The sequence below is a fragment of the Euprymna scolopes genome, chromosome 32 (assembly GCF_053919585.1).
Source record: "Euprymna scolopes isolate OS-2025 chromosome 32, ASM5391958v1, whole genome shotgun sequence".
Taxonomy (NCBI): Eukaryota; Metazoa; Mollusca; class Cephalopoda; order Sepiida; family Sepiolidae; genus Euprymna; species Euprymna scolopes.
The window spans coordinates 68,829,489-68,846,740 of NC_136513.1; the positions used below are offsets into that span (position 1 = coordinate 68,829,489).

Genomic DNA, 17,252 nt, shown 5'->3' on the forward strand with positions numbered 1-17,252 from the left:
ATATGTAATAATTGACTATAATAATAAACACAAAATCTGTATAAATTAAAATATATTTCAGCATATTTTATGACCAGGCAATGTTGGGCGCCTTTGCTAGACTTTAAATAAAAATTCATGCACTTTTAGTCATTTCTTTTTATCAAAATTCATGCACTTTCAATAATTTCTTTTTATTCTTTCAGTTAAATTGGCAAGCAATTCAAGTACCTGAAGAGTGTTTTTCACAGGTTTTTCAAATTACATGTTTATGCAACATTCATTTGTAACGCAATGCATAACGTACGTTTTTTCTCATTTTGATCACAGTGTATCTACTTTTACACAACTCTGATTCTCCACATGGACAATGCCAGATGAAGGTCCCTAATGATTAAAAGAAAATGTCAATATTTTGACTATTCTTATCTGTTTTTAGATGCACAATGTTTCAGCTGATGTGATTCTCAACATTCAGGTACATTTTTCAAATGAAACTTAAGGCCTGTACAAAATTTTAAATAAATAATCTAAATGCAAATTATCAATCCTCATCTCAACAATTTTGAAACACAGAATTTCAAACAAAGAATTAAACATTAAAAAAAAAAAAATGGAAATGAAAACATGACTCACCTTTAAATCTGGAATTTGAAATTTATAATTAGTAGAAAGATTATTTTGTTTAACTGTTAGATTGTTTAGACTCTCCCAAGTTTGAGCACAGGTTTCTTCACCGGGAGCAGAAATCAGCCAAAACTCATACATAATGACTTTTCACTTCCTGAAAAAGAAAAGTAAAATAAAAAAATAAAAAGTAAAAGATTTTATCACAAAGTTTTGGAAATATTCAAGCATTTATATTAGATGAATAAGAGATTTCATTTTGATCACAAATTAACTTGAGAAATGATTGTTTATAGAAAGCTTATAGTCTATCTTCACTCAGTTGAGAAATCATCTAGAAGAGGAAGAAGGACAATGATTAAAGCAAAAACCACATTGGACACAGAGAAAAGCAGATGGCAACTGTAACTGCAGGGCGTCTCTGTGGCCATAAAAAAGACTGCTCTGTAGAGATTACATACAATCTAGGTACTTGTACAGTTTAATCAACATATTAAAAAATGAAAATATCGAAAAAGTTAAATTGTATTCCGTTATGGAATGAAGTTCTCCAAAAAAAAAAAAATTCACTTAATTTCATCAAGTAGTTTTTTTTTTTACAATGAAAAAATAATTTGTTATGATACCAAGCAAAAGGTTCGATTTTTATGAAGAAAAGCTAGTATTAAAGATGGGGAGGGAGTGTCGGCACTTTAACTGGAGTTATCTCCCGTGGCGTTTCTCAACTCCAAACAAAAATTAAGAAAAGTTCCAAGATGTCTGCCTTCAACGCGCTGCCATAAAAACGTGTTTTTCCGCTGTAAAAAACTACTTGATCAAATTAAGTGAAATTTTTTTCCGGAGCTCTTCAGTTCAAAACAGATACGTACAATATAATGTTTTTTTTCGATGTTTTCATTTTTTAATGTCTTGATTAAACTGTACAAGTGCCACAATCTAAGACTTTGATGAACATTTGTCCATTCCATTTCACCATGACACCAAACACTTGAGTAACTGTATTCCCATCTTTCACCATTTCTACCAACCAGTTAATATGTATCTGAACACTTTTTTGTGCTACTTTGTCTCTTTCTTTAAATAACTGATTAAGTGGTTAGAAAATTCCCCACAAATTAAAAATTGGTCTACTGAATTGCAAAATACATTTCATTTTAAAACTAGCAAGACCTGTATACCCACATTGCTTAGTGGAAGTATGAGACAAAGCCAGAACAGATTCAGTAAAGGACACCCCTTCATAGACACTGAAAATAAATTAAACTATGGTTGTTAGTATGGGTTACTGTCAGTCCTGGAAAATAGTGAGCACTGGTAGCCGTAGCCAAAATGAAATCATCTGGCTTCTACTGTCAGGCATTGTCTGGCAGTGGCAGCTAGTGGAAGTTACTGGCCACCATTGTCAGTGCTGGTGGTTATTGGCAATTAATGTTGGTTTGGGGCGATTACTTGCGAATACTGGCTGCCTTTGCAACTGGCAGCCATGACGGTTAATGCTGTTTTGAGGCAGTTACTTGTGTTTACTAGGGAACACTGGCTGCCTTTACAACTGCAACTGTGGGTTCCCAGCATTCACTGTCGGCCATGATCAGTATCAGTCTCTATTGGACTGCTCTGAAATCCGTCTCCAATTGCAAGCATTGGTGGTTATGGCATTCTGAGATGGTTACTTGCATTTACTGGCATGCAGTGGCTTCCTCTACAACAATTGATCATTGTTGGTCACTATCTATCATGACCCGTGTTGGATTGCCAGACTTTGTCAAAGGTCTTGGATATTTTGAGGGCTACAGCCCAGGCTTCACCCACCTTATTCAGTGCATGGTATATGTGTTCAGAGATGACTGTAAAAATATCTGCAGTAGAACGACATTGCTGTCTTTGTGCAATGGCAGCTGCACAATCTGTAGTGAACCATGGGGATGAGTGGAGCTTGCTATAATACTTCCGTGTAGGGACATGTGTTTCAATGTCCACTTTGCACTATCCAGTTGTCTCATTGGCACATTCAGCAAGGAGAGAGAAGATATTGGTCCATGGGGCATCTCTGATATGGTGTCTGATGGCTCCCCAATCAGCCCTTTTGTAGTATCTAGTCGTTTTGAGCAATGGCTCCTCACCTTGGGGTTGAGATTTGAGTGCAATGTCTACTGATACCACAAGGTGGTCTGCATTCCTGAGCGGACTGTGCGTCACACAATTCTCAGGTATTGTGGTAAGGAATAGGTCTAGAAGTGAAGCTTGCTGGTGGTCACTATCTGAGAGGCGAGTTGGGAACAAGACTGGCTGTGTGAGGGAATGGACTATGGAGAAGCTATTAGTAGAGCATCCACCTGCATCTGTGTAACCTGAGAAACTAGGCCAATTTTTATGGTCGACATCAAAGTCATCAAATACATGAATTTGGGCGTTACTATCTAAGGAGAGTGCTGCATCTATATTATTAGAGACGTGATCGATTAGAGTACAGTCCTGACTTTAAGGAGAACGGTAAAAAAAAAAAAATATAAGTAACTAATGCAGTGATGAAAGGCTAGTCGAAAGCACATCTGTTTTCAGAAGTTGATCTCTACTTAACGGGAGGGTGCTTCGAGTATAGACTCCAAGTCCATGCATATATCTAATCGAGTCTTTATGACAGAGAGGGAGATATTCTGTCATGTTAAAGTAGTTAGAGGGGATTGAGGAGGATAGGTTTGTTTTACTTAATGCTAAGATTTCCGGGGAGTTTACTAAGAGGTAAGACTCTACATCATCTAGATTACTTTTAAACCCATGGATATTTGTGAAGGCAAGCCTCAAGGGAGGAGTTGAATTTGGTTTTGTTTGGGTGGTTGTCCTGTTTAATCGTGGTATCTGTTATGACTGTGATTGATGGCAACTGGTGATCTGCGCTCTTTTCAGATGGTTACTATAATTTCTTGATACGAGTGGGCACTGGTGATCAATTTACCTGTCTTCAGTTGTCATGCACAGTCATCCACGGTGGGTGTTGCTCTTTTACGGTGGTTACTGTTACTTCATGGCACTGGTGGGCATTGCTGTTTTGTGGTGGTTTTATGCAGAATACTGACCATGCTATTTTTTAGATATGATGTTCAAGTTAAATTTAACTTTATACGTATTTACGTATTAAATGTTAGTTGAAAGTACAGAATAGTTACAAAAAGCTCTCACTCACAGGTTAAGAATGAGTTTCTAAATAATGTCATTGTTTCAGAAAAGGGTGTATTCTGCATAAGCACCCATTTGCTAATTGATAAGTGCATGAATATAACACACATACAAAGAAAAATATGTAATGTGCACTATATATAAAATAATTTTTTCTTCTTCCTTGCCATGTTGTAAAGTTGGAGAAAAAAGTCTGTTTCGGCTCTTTAACAACCGGACTTCTTTCTCCAACTTTACAACATGGCAAGGAAGAAGAAAAGGAAAAAAACAAAAAAAAACAACACACTGAAGATGGAGTCTACCTCTGAAATATATTTGTGATGAATTTCAAACAAGTAAAATATTTGTTTATTTTCCTAATATTACGTTGTGATTTGGCTTTCAAGCGCACTTGATACATATTTTATTTTATTTAAATTAAAACAACGTTTCTGTATGAACTCTCATCCTTGACATGAATAGGACTTGTTTGAGAAAGTAACTCAAACTAGGAATTATTATAAGAATTCATGAATAAAATCAACTGATAATATTCACAAAACCTACATCAGGTATTAGATATTAGTAAAGCCATATTGAATTCATGTGGCGTCCGTGTTTTAATGTTTTTTTTCTGGAAGGGAAACATTGTCTATTTTATAAATATCATGATGATGAATGGATACAAAAGCAAATTGTTTAATTCTAAAGTACATCTGGAAGGATAAAAGCCAAAATATTCTGTGTCAGTTTCATTTTTACATAATAAAATGTTCATTTTATAACAAATGTATGAAAGAAAAAAAATATATTATTTAAAATTTGTAACTAAACGCATGAATAAAATATCATTTCTCTTTTATGAAGAACACTTATTTTGTAGTTATTTTGTAATTGTTAGATTCTGTAGCAAGTTAATTCTCATTGAGCCATTTTATGCTGAATTTTATGTTTCATATAAAACTAGTAAGACTACCTGTCATTGCCTGGGATAAAAGTGTAACATGTTGTTATTAAAACTTTTATTTTTCTTTCTTCCTCTCTTTCCCCTTCCCCTTTCTTTCTTATACATCAAATCCATTCCTCTCTTGTGAGTCGGTATTAGGGAAGTAACTCTTTCATCAAAAATAGGAATTACTTTCCTTTTAATTAGTAACCTGTCTAGAGAATCGCCATCCCTCTCCTCATCCGTGTCAATTCAAGGTCAAAGAATGAATTTTTCCTAAATTTTAGATATTAATGCCGATCAAAAAAAAAAAAAAAAAAAATCAACTTTATTACTATTTGTTTTGTTGTTTTAGTTTTAGCCAGATTTACAAACATACACACAGACAACTGTCATTTATATTATAGATTAATTTGTTTAAAAGACACATATTTTGGAAATAAATAGTCTGTATTTAATCCAAAAATAGGAATCTAACAGATACTACTACTTTGAGATAGAGTAAATCTGAATGTGATAATAATTAAGGGGTGACTCTATAATTTCCAAAGTTCCTAAGTCATAATTGGATGTAGTTTTGTGCTTGACCTGTATGCATGAAAAGCTAGGAAGGGCTGCAAAAAAATGGATCTAGGAACGGTGAGGTAGATCCAATACAGTTTAGTGTCATGCATAGTACAAATTTTATTTAACCCATAGTTGGGATCTTTACAGTTGAAAAGAATACAAAGCCCTATATTAAGATCAAATAAATTTGCAAGTTGAATTTTACAACAAATCTATTTGTGGCATGTTTTTAACGACCATGTTTATGTATTATCTTATTTATAACAAAGCCCTATAACAAGATGAAATTTTTTTCTGTAAAATTTTAGAGGAGAAATGATCAAATCTAAGGTTGTCTTTAAGACTAATATTACATATCTATCGTATCATTCTATCATTTATTTCCATGTAACATCCTTGTTCAGGTTCCACTTCCATAAATCACACAGTGTACACATGTCTGATAGATCCTTCTCTTAATTAACAGATATTTTGAATAAGATTCATAAAAAAAAAGAAGCTATCTTATTCATAGTAAGAGAGAATTTGGGTTTTCTAAATTGATAGATAAAAAGAACAAAGCATTAAAATAGAAACAAAAATAAATAAATAAATACAAATGAATGCAGAACAAGAATTTTTGTTTGACTCCATAATTAATGTGGGAATAAAAAACAGGATAGTGAGTTTTGATTTGAAAGACAAACAAAACTGCTGGGAATTGGGTTTTTTTTTATATACACGTTTGCTTACATTGTAGAAATGTGAATGTATTGTACACAGACCCAAGTGAAGTCACTATATCAGAGAGAGAGAGAGAGAGAGAGAGAGAGAGAGAGAGAGAGAGAGAGAGAGAGGGACAGCAGCTGGCTATTATATTTAAAAAAAAAACAATTATAAAAGTATAGTTTGTATAAAATATTGTTAATGAAAGTAATTATCATCATAGACATGGAAGAGAAAGGTCACATTACAACAGATTAGTCAAGGACAGACATTTCAGTCAGATTGAATTTCTTGCAGTTTTTATTTTATACTATTATTCAACACAATCTGGAGTTTCTTTCACAATCTAATGGTAGACATTTTATATCCCATATATATATAATACTGGCACATGCCATTCTTGAGTTTGCCATCCAAGAAACTAATCTATATTTTTTTATGGAAAACGCTTCAGACAAGGCATGAAGCCACTTGATGGAAGGAGCAAACAAAAACAAAAGAGGATTATCGAAAAGACAGAAAATGCCTACTGAGCTTAATCTTGAAAAGACTAAGGCTATAGGTAGGAGGAAAACAGTCAGCAGGGAGATATCTTCACAAGCCTGCAGTTCTTGGAAAGAAGCTTCTGAAACAGGAAGCTGTATGAAGTATCAAAATATCAAATTGATGGAGACCACTAGACAAACGAGTCAAATGAATTGGAACAAGGAAAGTACGGAATAGATAAGACAATTCTGAAGAACACATGCTATAATAATATTTATAGAAATTACCGAGACTAGCAACATCACATCTGTGAGAGAGAGGTTGCAGTGAAGAAGAAAGAGCAGAACCAATCAAATTACAAACATGTTTCTACACCTTATCATGGACCTTCAAACGTGATGGAGATTCACCATCATCATATATGACAACAATACTCCATAATATTTCGATAGTAGATTTATAAAGATAGAGAATAGCCTCAGGTATCATAAAGTGTTTCAAGAGAACCAATCTATCTATATATCTATAAAAGTGAACGTGTCTGTGTACATTTTCCTTCGCAATAACTGTGAATTTTCAGTCTACAGACTCGAAATTTGATATACAGGGTACTGAGATTTGGGAAAATCTATGTGACTGGTTTTCGGACAGAAATTTCGCTGTTAAGGGGTCAAAGTTCAACAATTTGACCTTTGAAAACTTTACCAAACTCCTGACAATTTGGGGTCTAAACACTTGAAATTTTAGATATAGGTTCCTTGGACATGGATCTAACTTAATAACTTGATTTGAGCCCAAAACAATAAATGTTAAGGGGTCATAATAGGGGTCAAAATTAAATATTGACCGCTTTTTTTTTTTTTTTTTGCTCAACATACATCTCCAAACACCCGAGCAACGCCGGGCTGAAATGCTAGTATATCTATAAAAGTGAAAGTGTCTGTCTGACTGTGTGTGTGTGTGTGTGTGTGTGTGTCTCTGTCTGTCTGTGTTCATTTCCCTACACAATAACTGTCAATTTTCAGTCTACAGACTCGAAATTTGATATACAGGGTACTGAGATTTGGGAAAATCTTTGTAATCCATTTTCGGCCGGAAATTTGGCTGTTAAGGGGGTCAAAGTTCAACGATTTGACCTTTGAGAACTCTACTAAACTTCTCCGACAATTTTGAGTATAAACAATTAAAATTTTAGATATAGGTTCCTTCGACATGGATCTAACTTAATAACTTGATTTGAGCCCCAAACAATAAATGTTAAGGGGTCAAAGTTAAAAGTTTGACCTCTGTGGTCTACCAAATTACTCAGACAATTTCTGGTCTAAACATCTGAAATTTTACATAAAGAGTATTCAGAGATAGGGCAAGCTTTTTAATCGGTTTTGGTCGAAAATTTGAGTTACCAATATATAAATCTATGTGCATATATATGTATGTTTGCATGTCTGCCTAAAACTTTTGACAGAGGCGACAGATTTTTACAAGATCAGTATTGTTTTGAGGTTGGACATTTCAGACGACAAATATCGAAAAATTGGCTAAAAACATTAATATCTTCACCTTCAACTGGGCACTTTTCTACAGGGGGGTTTGCTTTTTTCGCCGATATTTTCGAAAGTCATCCTCTCCTTTCGATTGTCTAGCCTTAATTAAAACCTACGTCACTTCCGGTTTGGCGATAGTCGTAACAGCAAAGACGTCAGGTTTTTTTCCTGTTCTTTTCCTCCTTTGCGGTACGGGTTCGAGCCTGCCTTCCTACTACCACATTTTTTCTTTTGCTCAACATACATCTCCAAACACCCGGGCTGAAATGCTAGTTATACGAGAAACAAAAAGGCAATGGATCTAATATATGAAAGAGAAAAGGATTCGAGAACAGAAATAAGAAAAAGATCAAGTATGGTTGATCAGAATTACTAATGGTGTAGGGAAAGTGACAATTTGAACAAGTTATCTATATATATAAAAGTGAAAATGTGTGTTTGAGTGCGTGTGTAAATTTTTGTGTATGTCCGCGAACGACTTTTTTCGCTGGGATTCTCGGGGGGAGGAGTTTACTATTTCTTATAACTTTATCGAGATCATAATATGTAACACTTACGAAACGACATCGTAAAAATCTTTTATTTCAACGACTTTTATCTTACAAAATTCGCGCTGTGAATTCGTTATCTCTCTACTGCTCCTCCTGCTGGTGTTGCTGCTGCTGCTATGGCATGAGATTTGACCTAGAAAACCACCTGGGTTTATAAACACCTATTTTCGACTCATCTAAAGTTACTGCCATCACAGTGTTGTGTTATGTCATCAGACTATTAACCGCAAGGCTTTGGGTTTGAGCCTACCTTCGCCCTAAAACTTTTTTTTTGTTTTTGTTTGTTTTTTTAAATATTTAAACAGGGTTATTACTTTTAGTTTCCATCTACCCACGCCAACACACACACCTATTTTTCGCGTTTGCTGTTTTTTTGTTTTTGTTTTTCAGATTTTTTAAAGTTTTAACATCATTTTTTTTTTTGGGGGGGGGGGGGTTCCATCACGTTCGCGTTTTCTTTTTTTAGTTTTTGTTTTAACATTGTTCGTTTGCATCATGTTAAACAGGGTTATTACTTCTGTTATTCTTTTGTTTTGATCCCCTCTCCAACACACATACCTCTAAATATCGGGGCAACGCCAGGTACCCCATGCTAGTCTATATATCTATATATATAAAAGGCAAAATGTGTGTGACCATTTCGTGTATGTCTTCAAAAGGCTTTTCTCGCACACGCTCCCGGGGTCGTTACTATCGCTTAAAACTATGTATATAGGTTCTAGATAATAATATGTAGGATTTGGGAACACATGTAGCTTATAGATTTATTTACGTCGACTTTTACAAAATTATTGCTATTTTGGCTTCTCGCGTGTTAATTTGGCTTTTTAGTATAAATAAACTGAAACTAAACTCAAACGGACGTTCTCGGCATTGCACCGGGAAAAACGTCCAGCGTGACTATATTTGACCTTCTTAATTAGGTCAAATGGAAGCAGCAGAGTTAACTTTTATTGCGCACGCCTGTTTTTATAGTTAAATAAATAATTTCAAACCTGTTTAACGTTGTCTGTTGCCGTGGCTCAATGGTTAACGTAGCACGCTTTTTTTTTTTCACACATTAATTTCCAACTCAAGGGTACAGGTTCGATTCTCATACTCACCTACCAAAACATTTTTTTTTTAATTATTTAACCCCCCCCCCCCCGGAGTTTTATTTACCTCAAGACACCCGGGCATCGCCGGGTACCCCACTAGTATATATATAAAAACGAAAATGTGTGTTTTTGTGTATGTCTTTGTATGTCTCGCAAAAACTTTTGACAAAGGCAATGGATTTTCATGGGATTGGTATCATTTTGAAGCTCGACATCTTGGACGGCAAATATCGAAAAATTAACCAAAAACATTAATTCCTTCACCCTATACTGGCCAGTTTTGTACAGGGAGGGGGTAGCAAAAAATCGTTCCCTCATGACAAGATAGCTTCTACATGCGCAAATGATGTCGGAACTTGAATTAGTTTAAATTAAAAAAAAAAAAACAACCCAATTTTGTCAACGTTGTCTTAGCTCAGTTGATTAAAGCGCGGCATCATTATCAAAAGGTTGTAAGTTCAAATCTTTTTTTCTTTTTTTTTTTTAAATTTTTTTAAAGTTTTAATATTGAAACAGGGTTATTTATACCATGTTTTCACGTTCGCTGTTTTTTTGTTTTTATTTTTCAGATTTTTTAAAGTTTTAACATCGTTCGTTTTGTATCACGTTTGTTTTTTTTTTTCATCACATTCGCATTTCCGTTTTTTTTTTTTTTCTCCGATTTTAAGAAATTTGCACATCGTTCGTTTGCATTACGTTTTTTTTCTTTTTTTTTTTTTCGATTTTCTTAAGTTTTAACATTGTTAGTTTTAATAATATTTAAACAGGGTTCTTCACTTATTCTTTTGTTTGATTTACCCTCACCCAACACACACACCTCTAAACACCTGGGCAACGCCGGGTACCCCCGCTAGTGAGAGAGTAAAGTTAAAATAGATTTCACCAGCTAAACCTGTGTAATTGGAGTGGAGGAGTCAATCAGAATGATGAGCATTAAAGTCACCAAAAACAAAGATGGAGTTTGATGGATGAAGTTGCAACAAATTATCAATACGGCTGGATATAGTATCATTGGTTCAGATCGGAGTCGTTGTTAGATACAAAAGGAATAGGAAATTGAGTGTAGCAAAGACAACCTAAGACAGATAAAAAGACATCCATGAGATTCAAGAGTGGGAACACATGTGAACTGGGGAGATCCTTATATATATATATATATATATATAAAAATAAAATTACAATAAGTTTACCAAGGTAATCAAAATGGTAAACTTAAAATATATTATAAATATTAAAGATTTAATATTTACAAGTAAAGTAATCTCAACCAGATGTAAAAGCTCAATAAAACCGAAAAGGAAATAGAGCTTATAATATGAACAAATGATTAATAAAACATCTTAAAAAACATCTTGAAAAAGAGTTAAAAACATATTTAATTTTAAAAAGGAAGCACAAGATAAGTGGATAGTCCTTAATCCGCGATTCCTTTGGAACTTACCTGTTGGTTTGGAAATTTTTAATTCTACCGTGTTTGGATTTTACCATTCTTGGACTTTTTACCCTTCACCGGACTATCCATTCATGTGAAATATTTTTATTTTTATTTTACCTCCTATTCCCCTTACCTCACCCTTTTTTTTAACCAAGTAAGATCTGTGACTTACTTGTGGTTTCATTAAATACTTTTACATGCAAAATCCGATCCCGCATTTTGCTAATTCCTGTCCTCTGATGAGAAAGAGAGTATTTCTTCGAAACTCCGCAGATTAAGGACTATCCACTTATCTTGTGCTTCCTTTTTAAAATTAAATATGTTTAACTCTTTTTCAAAATGTTTTTAACATGTTTTTTTTTTTTTTTTTTTTTTTTTTACATGGGTGTCACCACTTATCAAGGCCCAGAGGCCACTCAAGGATAAGGGTTAATAGGTATACATTAGTCATTGTGATTTTAGCATAGTAAACAGTGGGAATTTTGTAACTTGGATTACTTAGGGGGACGATTCAATTAGAACTTTTACATTTTTATTTTTGAGGTTTTATTAATCATTTGTTCATATATATATATATATATATATAAAATATATTTGTAGTCATCAACATACAGTCCTGTTTCGTTGTATCACAACTCATCAGTGCCGCTAGACTAGCACCTATCCGAAGCTGAGGATCGAACCTAGAACTGTCGTGATGACAGTCGGCAGTTCTACCCTTCACCACGGAAGCGGTGCCCGCAACTAATCTGTCTGAATGTCTATTTAAATAAACATCCGTCCGCTACTTGTAACTGTGACTCCTAAAATGCCTGCCTGGTGGCTTACCTGTTGAGGGGAAGGCCGTCTAAAGACTTTGTTGAAGAGTGATGGTGTTACAATAAAAACACCAGTTTCTGCTCAATCACAAACTAATTTAGAAGTAGACTTTTTGTCAGCCAGCCTTAATAACACCTTCTCTCCCTATCAAGCTCTCAAGAAAATGATATGAGGAGATTTGCCAAAGAGAAAAGACTAAACATTAGGAAAATTTGTCCATAGACTTTTGATTTTATTATAGGAAATCATAAGTTCTTTATTGTGAGGATTTTATATTAGGAAATCATAAGTTCTTTATTGTGAGGATTTTATATTAGGAAATCATAAGTTCTTTATTGTGAGGATTTTATTATAGGAAATCATAAGTTCTTTATTGTGAGGATTTTATATTAGGAAATCATAAGTTCTTTATTGTGAGGATTTTATTATAGGAAATCATAAGTTCTTTATTGTGAGGATTTTATATTAGGAAATCATAAGTTCTTTATTGTGAGGATTTTATTATAGGAAATCATAAGTTCTTTATTGTGAGGATTTGTAGAAGGGAGATAAAAGTAGAATCACTTCAAGACTAACCAAGAATAAAAGAGATTCCGCCACCAGCATTCAATCCCCTGGACTCCAAACAGACTAGTTAAAAATAAATAAAAATTAGCTCTTCAAGAGCCGGATAGGGAGAGAAGGTGTTATTAAGGCTGGCTGACAAAAAGTCTACTTCTAAATTAGTTTGTGACTGAGCAGAAACTGGTGTTTTTATTGTAACACCATCACTCTTCAACAAAGTCTTTAGACGGTCTTCTTCTCAACAGGTAAGACACCAGGCAAGCATTTTAGGAGTCACAGTGTGAAAAGAAAATATACAGTATATGTATGTAGCTTCTATATACCATATATGTTAAACTAGAGTGTATGTCTATTTAAACTTCTTTTTATTTTATTTGTTTTAGTAAACATTATAAATTTACATACATACAATAATAATAAATGAGAGTGAAAACACCCAACTATGACTTCAGACATAATCTTATTGACAGAAGTGAATTTCTAACTAAACTAAATTATACAAAAAATAATTCAGTTTCCAGTTAGAAAGGCATGTGCAGTGAGATCAACGTTTTCCTATGAGATTAAAATTTTAAAATTTGCCGTTTCTTTTGATTTTTGCTGCTTGTAATAAAAACAACATTCTTCTTGTGTAGATCCAATTAGAAAGACAGGTACAATAAGAAAAACGTTTTCCAATGCCGTTAAAATGTAGAAAAACTTGACAAAATAAAAAATCTACAAAAATTTATTGTACACTTGGGACACATTCAGCGGTCATCAATCAAGATGGTGACAGAGCTCTCCATGCTTAGCTATGGAGAGTGGCTTCAAATCTGTTCTAACTTGATCAACAGAGGATGCAAGATTTTATGATGACATACAACATCAAATAGGATTTAGTTTTTTTTTTGGAGGAGTTTCTCACCCTAACATGAAGTTGCACTCTCTGCGAGCACCCACAAATGATGTTCTACTGTCATTTTTGTATCAATAGAAGAAAGGTAGCATTCTCTGTTTTTCTGCCTGTGGAACAGCGGTAGTGATGATGACTATGTCAGGCTTAAAGAGGGCTTGAACATTCCGACTACATGGATGTAAATATCTTCTTCTGGTCTCTTTACATGGTTTATTGCACTTTGCTATTTTTTTTTTTGACCAAATAAATTTGATAATCAGCAAAAAGTAGATTTTAATCAGAGTGAATATCTCGCCATTCTTTTTAGTCTCATTTTATTGTAACATCAAAAATCTTGTGCAATAAAACAAGTAAAAAAAGATATTTCTGATTATTATGTATAGAATTTGTCTATGGGAATAAATATCAAGGTGCTCCACAAAAAAATATTCTCTGAGAGCATAACAACCAGAGCTGGGGTGCTTAAGATGCAGTAACAAGAAACGCCACCAAAGACAGGTATATTTTACCACAACAGACACTGTGGAGCCGTGGGCCACTTCAGCAATGTTGAAAAGCAAAGAATGTACACAAAGTACAACAATTTGACTTGTACAACACCAACAGTGAACAGAATGCCTTCCTAAGGGTCATGTCAGATGAGTATCAGACCCTGGAGAGTCATTCTAAACATCAATTGGAACTTTCTAAAGTTTAAATTGAACTGCAGTGCTGATGTCACAGCAATCCGTGAACATGTCTACAGGGAAATGAAAGGCATACCATGACTTGAAACTGTAAATGAATCCCTTCATGGCCCACGATGCACACAACTGCATGTTACAGGGAAAACAAACTGTAACAATTGCCGACCACAACAAACAAGCAGAACAAGTAATAATCATTCCCAAACTAGATAACCACTACTGGGCAGACCAGCCATTGAGGCCCTGAACCTAGTCATGGTACACCAGAATTTATATAACATTAAACATACACTACAACAAGCCTATAACCCAAGACAAAATGCCTGAATTATTCTCTGGTCTAGACAAATTCAGAGGAAAATACGATATCTTTCTAAAACCAGATGCAGAACCTTATTCCATCCCAGCGACATGCTGTATCCCACTACCTCTAATGAAAGAAACTACAGAGGATGGAGGAAATGGTAGTCATCAGTAAAATACACCGAATGGTGCTCACTCATGGTTGTGATCATTAAACTAAATGGGAAGGTCAGAATATGTCAACCTTACCAAACTGATGGACACAACTGGGCAAAGCAGAAATGATGAGCAAAATTCATGCTAACAGTGGATGCTGGCACACTGACTACCTTCATCAGCCTATTTAGGAGATATCAATTTAATCGCTTTCTCTTTAGGATCTCATCAGCCAGTGAGGATGACCAAAAATGCATAAAACAAATCCTAGTCAACGTAGATGACATCATATGCATGCAGAATCATGCACGTGTGTATGGAAGGAACCAATGTGAGCACGATAACTGACCAAGGGCAACACTCAAGAGAATCAAAACAGCACGCATCACACTTAATTCTCAAAATTGTAGGATATCAAAATCATCACTGAAATTCCTGGTACACATCCTCAGTATTAAGGGTCTACGACCAGATCCAGAAAGAGTTGCTTGTGTTGTAAACTTCTCAAAACCAACAGACACATCTGAAACCTGCATATTTCTGGGAGTGGTTAACCAGATGGCCAATTCATCCAACATTTGGCAGAGATGACAAAACTCTTACACAATCTACTGAGCAAAAAAACAAAATAAAAAAAAACACACATTCATGTAAGAAGTGATACAAAGCAATACATTCGGTGGAATCAAGTCAGTACTGTGCACAGCTCGTGCTGACATCATACAGCCAGAGGAGAAGAATAACAGTATCAGTAGATGCATCCGCTCATGACCTGGAAGATGTACCGTTACAAATGCAAGATAACAAAATGCATCCCATTGCATATGCATCAAAGGCCATGTCAAAGACCAAAACATGCTATGCACGGAGTGAATAACAAGCCCTGGCAATAATATGGGTATGTGATAGATTCGCAAACTACTTCATTGGCCAAAACTTCCAGGTTGAAATGGACCACAAGCCACTCATTACTGTACTGGGAGGCAAAGACATCAGTGAATTACCAGCAGCAATACAGAGATTATGCATACACCTAATGCGTTATGACTATACTATTCGCCATGTCCCAGGCAAAGAACCATACATAGCCAATGTCCTTGTCAAGAGCCAGACAAAACTCAAACTAAACAGGATAGAAACCTCGAAAAAAACTGTAACAATTGTCCATGCTATAATGATCTCGATACCCACCACTGATATAATGCTATAATGATCTCGATACCCACCACTGATAAATGCCTAAAATAACTGACCATTGCCACCCAATCCGACAAAGTATACAAATATATTTCTTATTGCATCAGGGATCTCTGTAGAAAATGGACTGCTTGTGTATAGCATTTACATCCTAGTCCCACTGTTATGGAGACCAGACATAATCAAAAAAATCAACACTGGCCATCAAGGGATTATTAGAGGTCAGGAAAGAAACTGCCAATTAATATGATAATCATGTCTATTCAACCAAAGAAAAGTCATTGTGGAAAACTGCACAGTATATAGAACCACTTATGACAACGAAGCTACTAGTAAAACTGTGGCACACAGCAGCCTCTGACTTGTTCCAACTAAAAGATCGACTTTACATAATAGCCATTGATTACTTCTTCAGGTACAAAGAGGTACCCTGTTAACATCCACCAATAACTAAGTGGTGTTAGGAAACCTGAAATCCATATTTGCCAGACATAGAATACTAGCCATTCTGAGAATATACCCCAGAACCCAATACATCTTCATGGAATTCACCAAGTTCACATTCAACATGTCACAAACAGTCCATGTTATTACCAAAGCAATGGAGCAGCCAACCCATAAAGAATCTTTTTTTAAAAAAAAAGCTGAAAACCTCTAATTGCTCACATACAGAACAACCCCAATGAACTGCGGTCTCACCCCAAGCGACGTAAAACTAATATTCCAACCCACCCATCTGCTCAGCCCGGATAGCTTGATTTAGATGCCTTCTGTAGGAGACGATATGCGAAAAGCCTAACAGCACCACATACACTACATCAGCAAACGAGATTGGAACGAGGGTATGGATAAGAGGTCAAAATGATGAAGGCCCAGAAGGCATCGTCATCAATGTCACCTCCACTTTCCGTTCCTACCTGACGTCACTTCCTTCTTTATAATAAATGACCCAGCAGTCGCCAACTTGGTTTCAACTGATACACATGTTTTGTCCTTCAAGCTTACAAACACAGCAATTATGCATCTGAAGGTTTTGCTGCACTCCAAGAAATAAGTTTTCACCAGGAAAACACTGGATAAATAGAGATAGTAAAAAATAGATCCACACAAAATAAACAATACTACAAATAAGTTGAAATATGTTGTAGAAAATAATTACATCAACAAAGTTTGGAAAATCAATAAAGTTAAAAAAAAATGTATACAAAATGTGTCTAAAACACAGACACTTATATACGTTGCAATAGTTTCATTAAAATAAACTGGCTTCACCAAGACTAACTGTTCTAATTTTCAACAAACTTTGACTGTTCATAATTCAGTGGTTAATTTTATTACCAAAACAAAATTAATATCATTGCAAAGATCTATATGTCCACATTAAAAGTTTATAGATATAATAAAAATAAATATTTGAAATACTTGATATTATGGACAGGAACAGAATGACATAGAATTCCCGATTCAAATCAGGGTGTTCATGCGAATACACCCTAAAACTATACTAAGTGTTAATGTTCCCCTTTAAGCCTAATGTGA

At 34.9% G+C, this 17,252-nt stretch overlaps 1 protein-coding gene across 1 annotated transcript in view; it reads right to left on the minus strand.

Annotated features, from left to right (window-relative positions):
* LOC145256412 (V-type proton ATPase subunit C 1-like) overlaps positions 1 to 17,252 on the minus strand; it is a 63,168-nt gene that overhangs the window by 36,909 nt on the left and 9,007 nt on the right. Inside the window, exon 2 of the mRNA XM_080115280.1 lies at positions 616 to 763. Coding sequence (XP_079971406.1) covers positions 616 to 747 — 132 coding nt within the window. The 5' untranslated portion in view covers positions 748 to 763. The remainder of the gene's footprint in view (positions 1 to 615; positions 764 to 17,252) is intronic.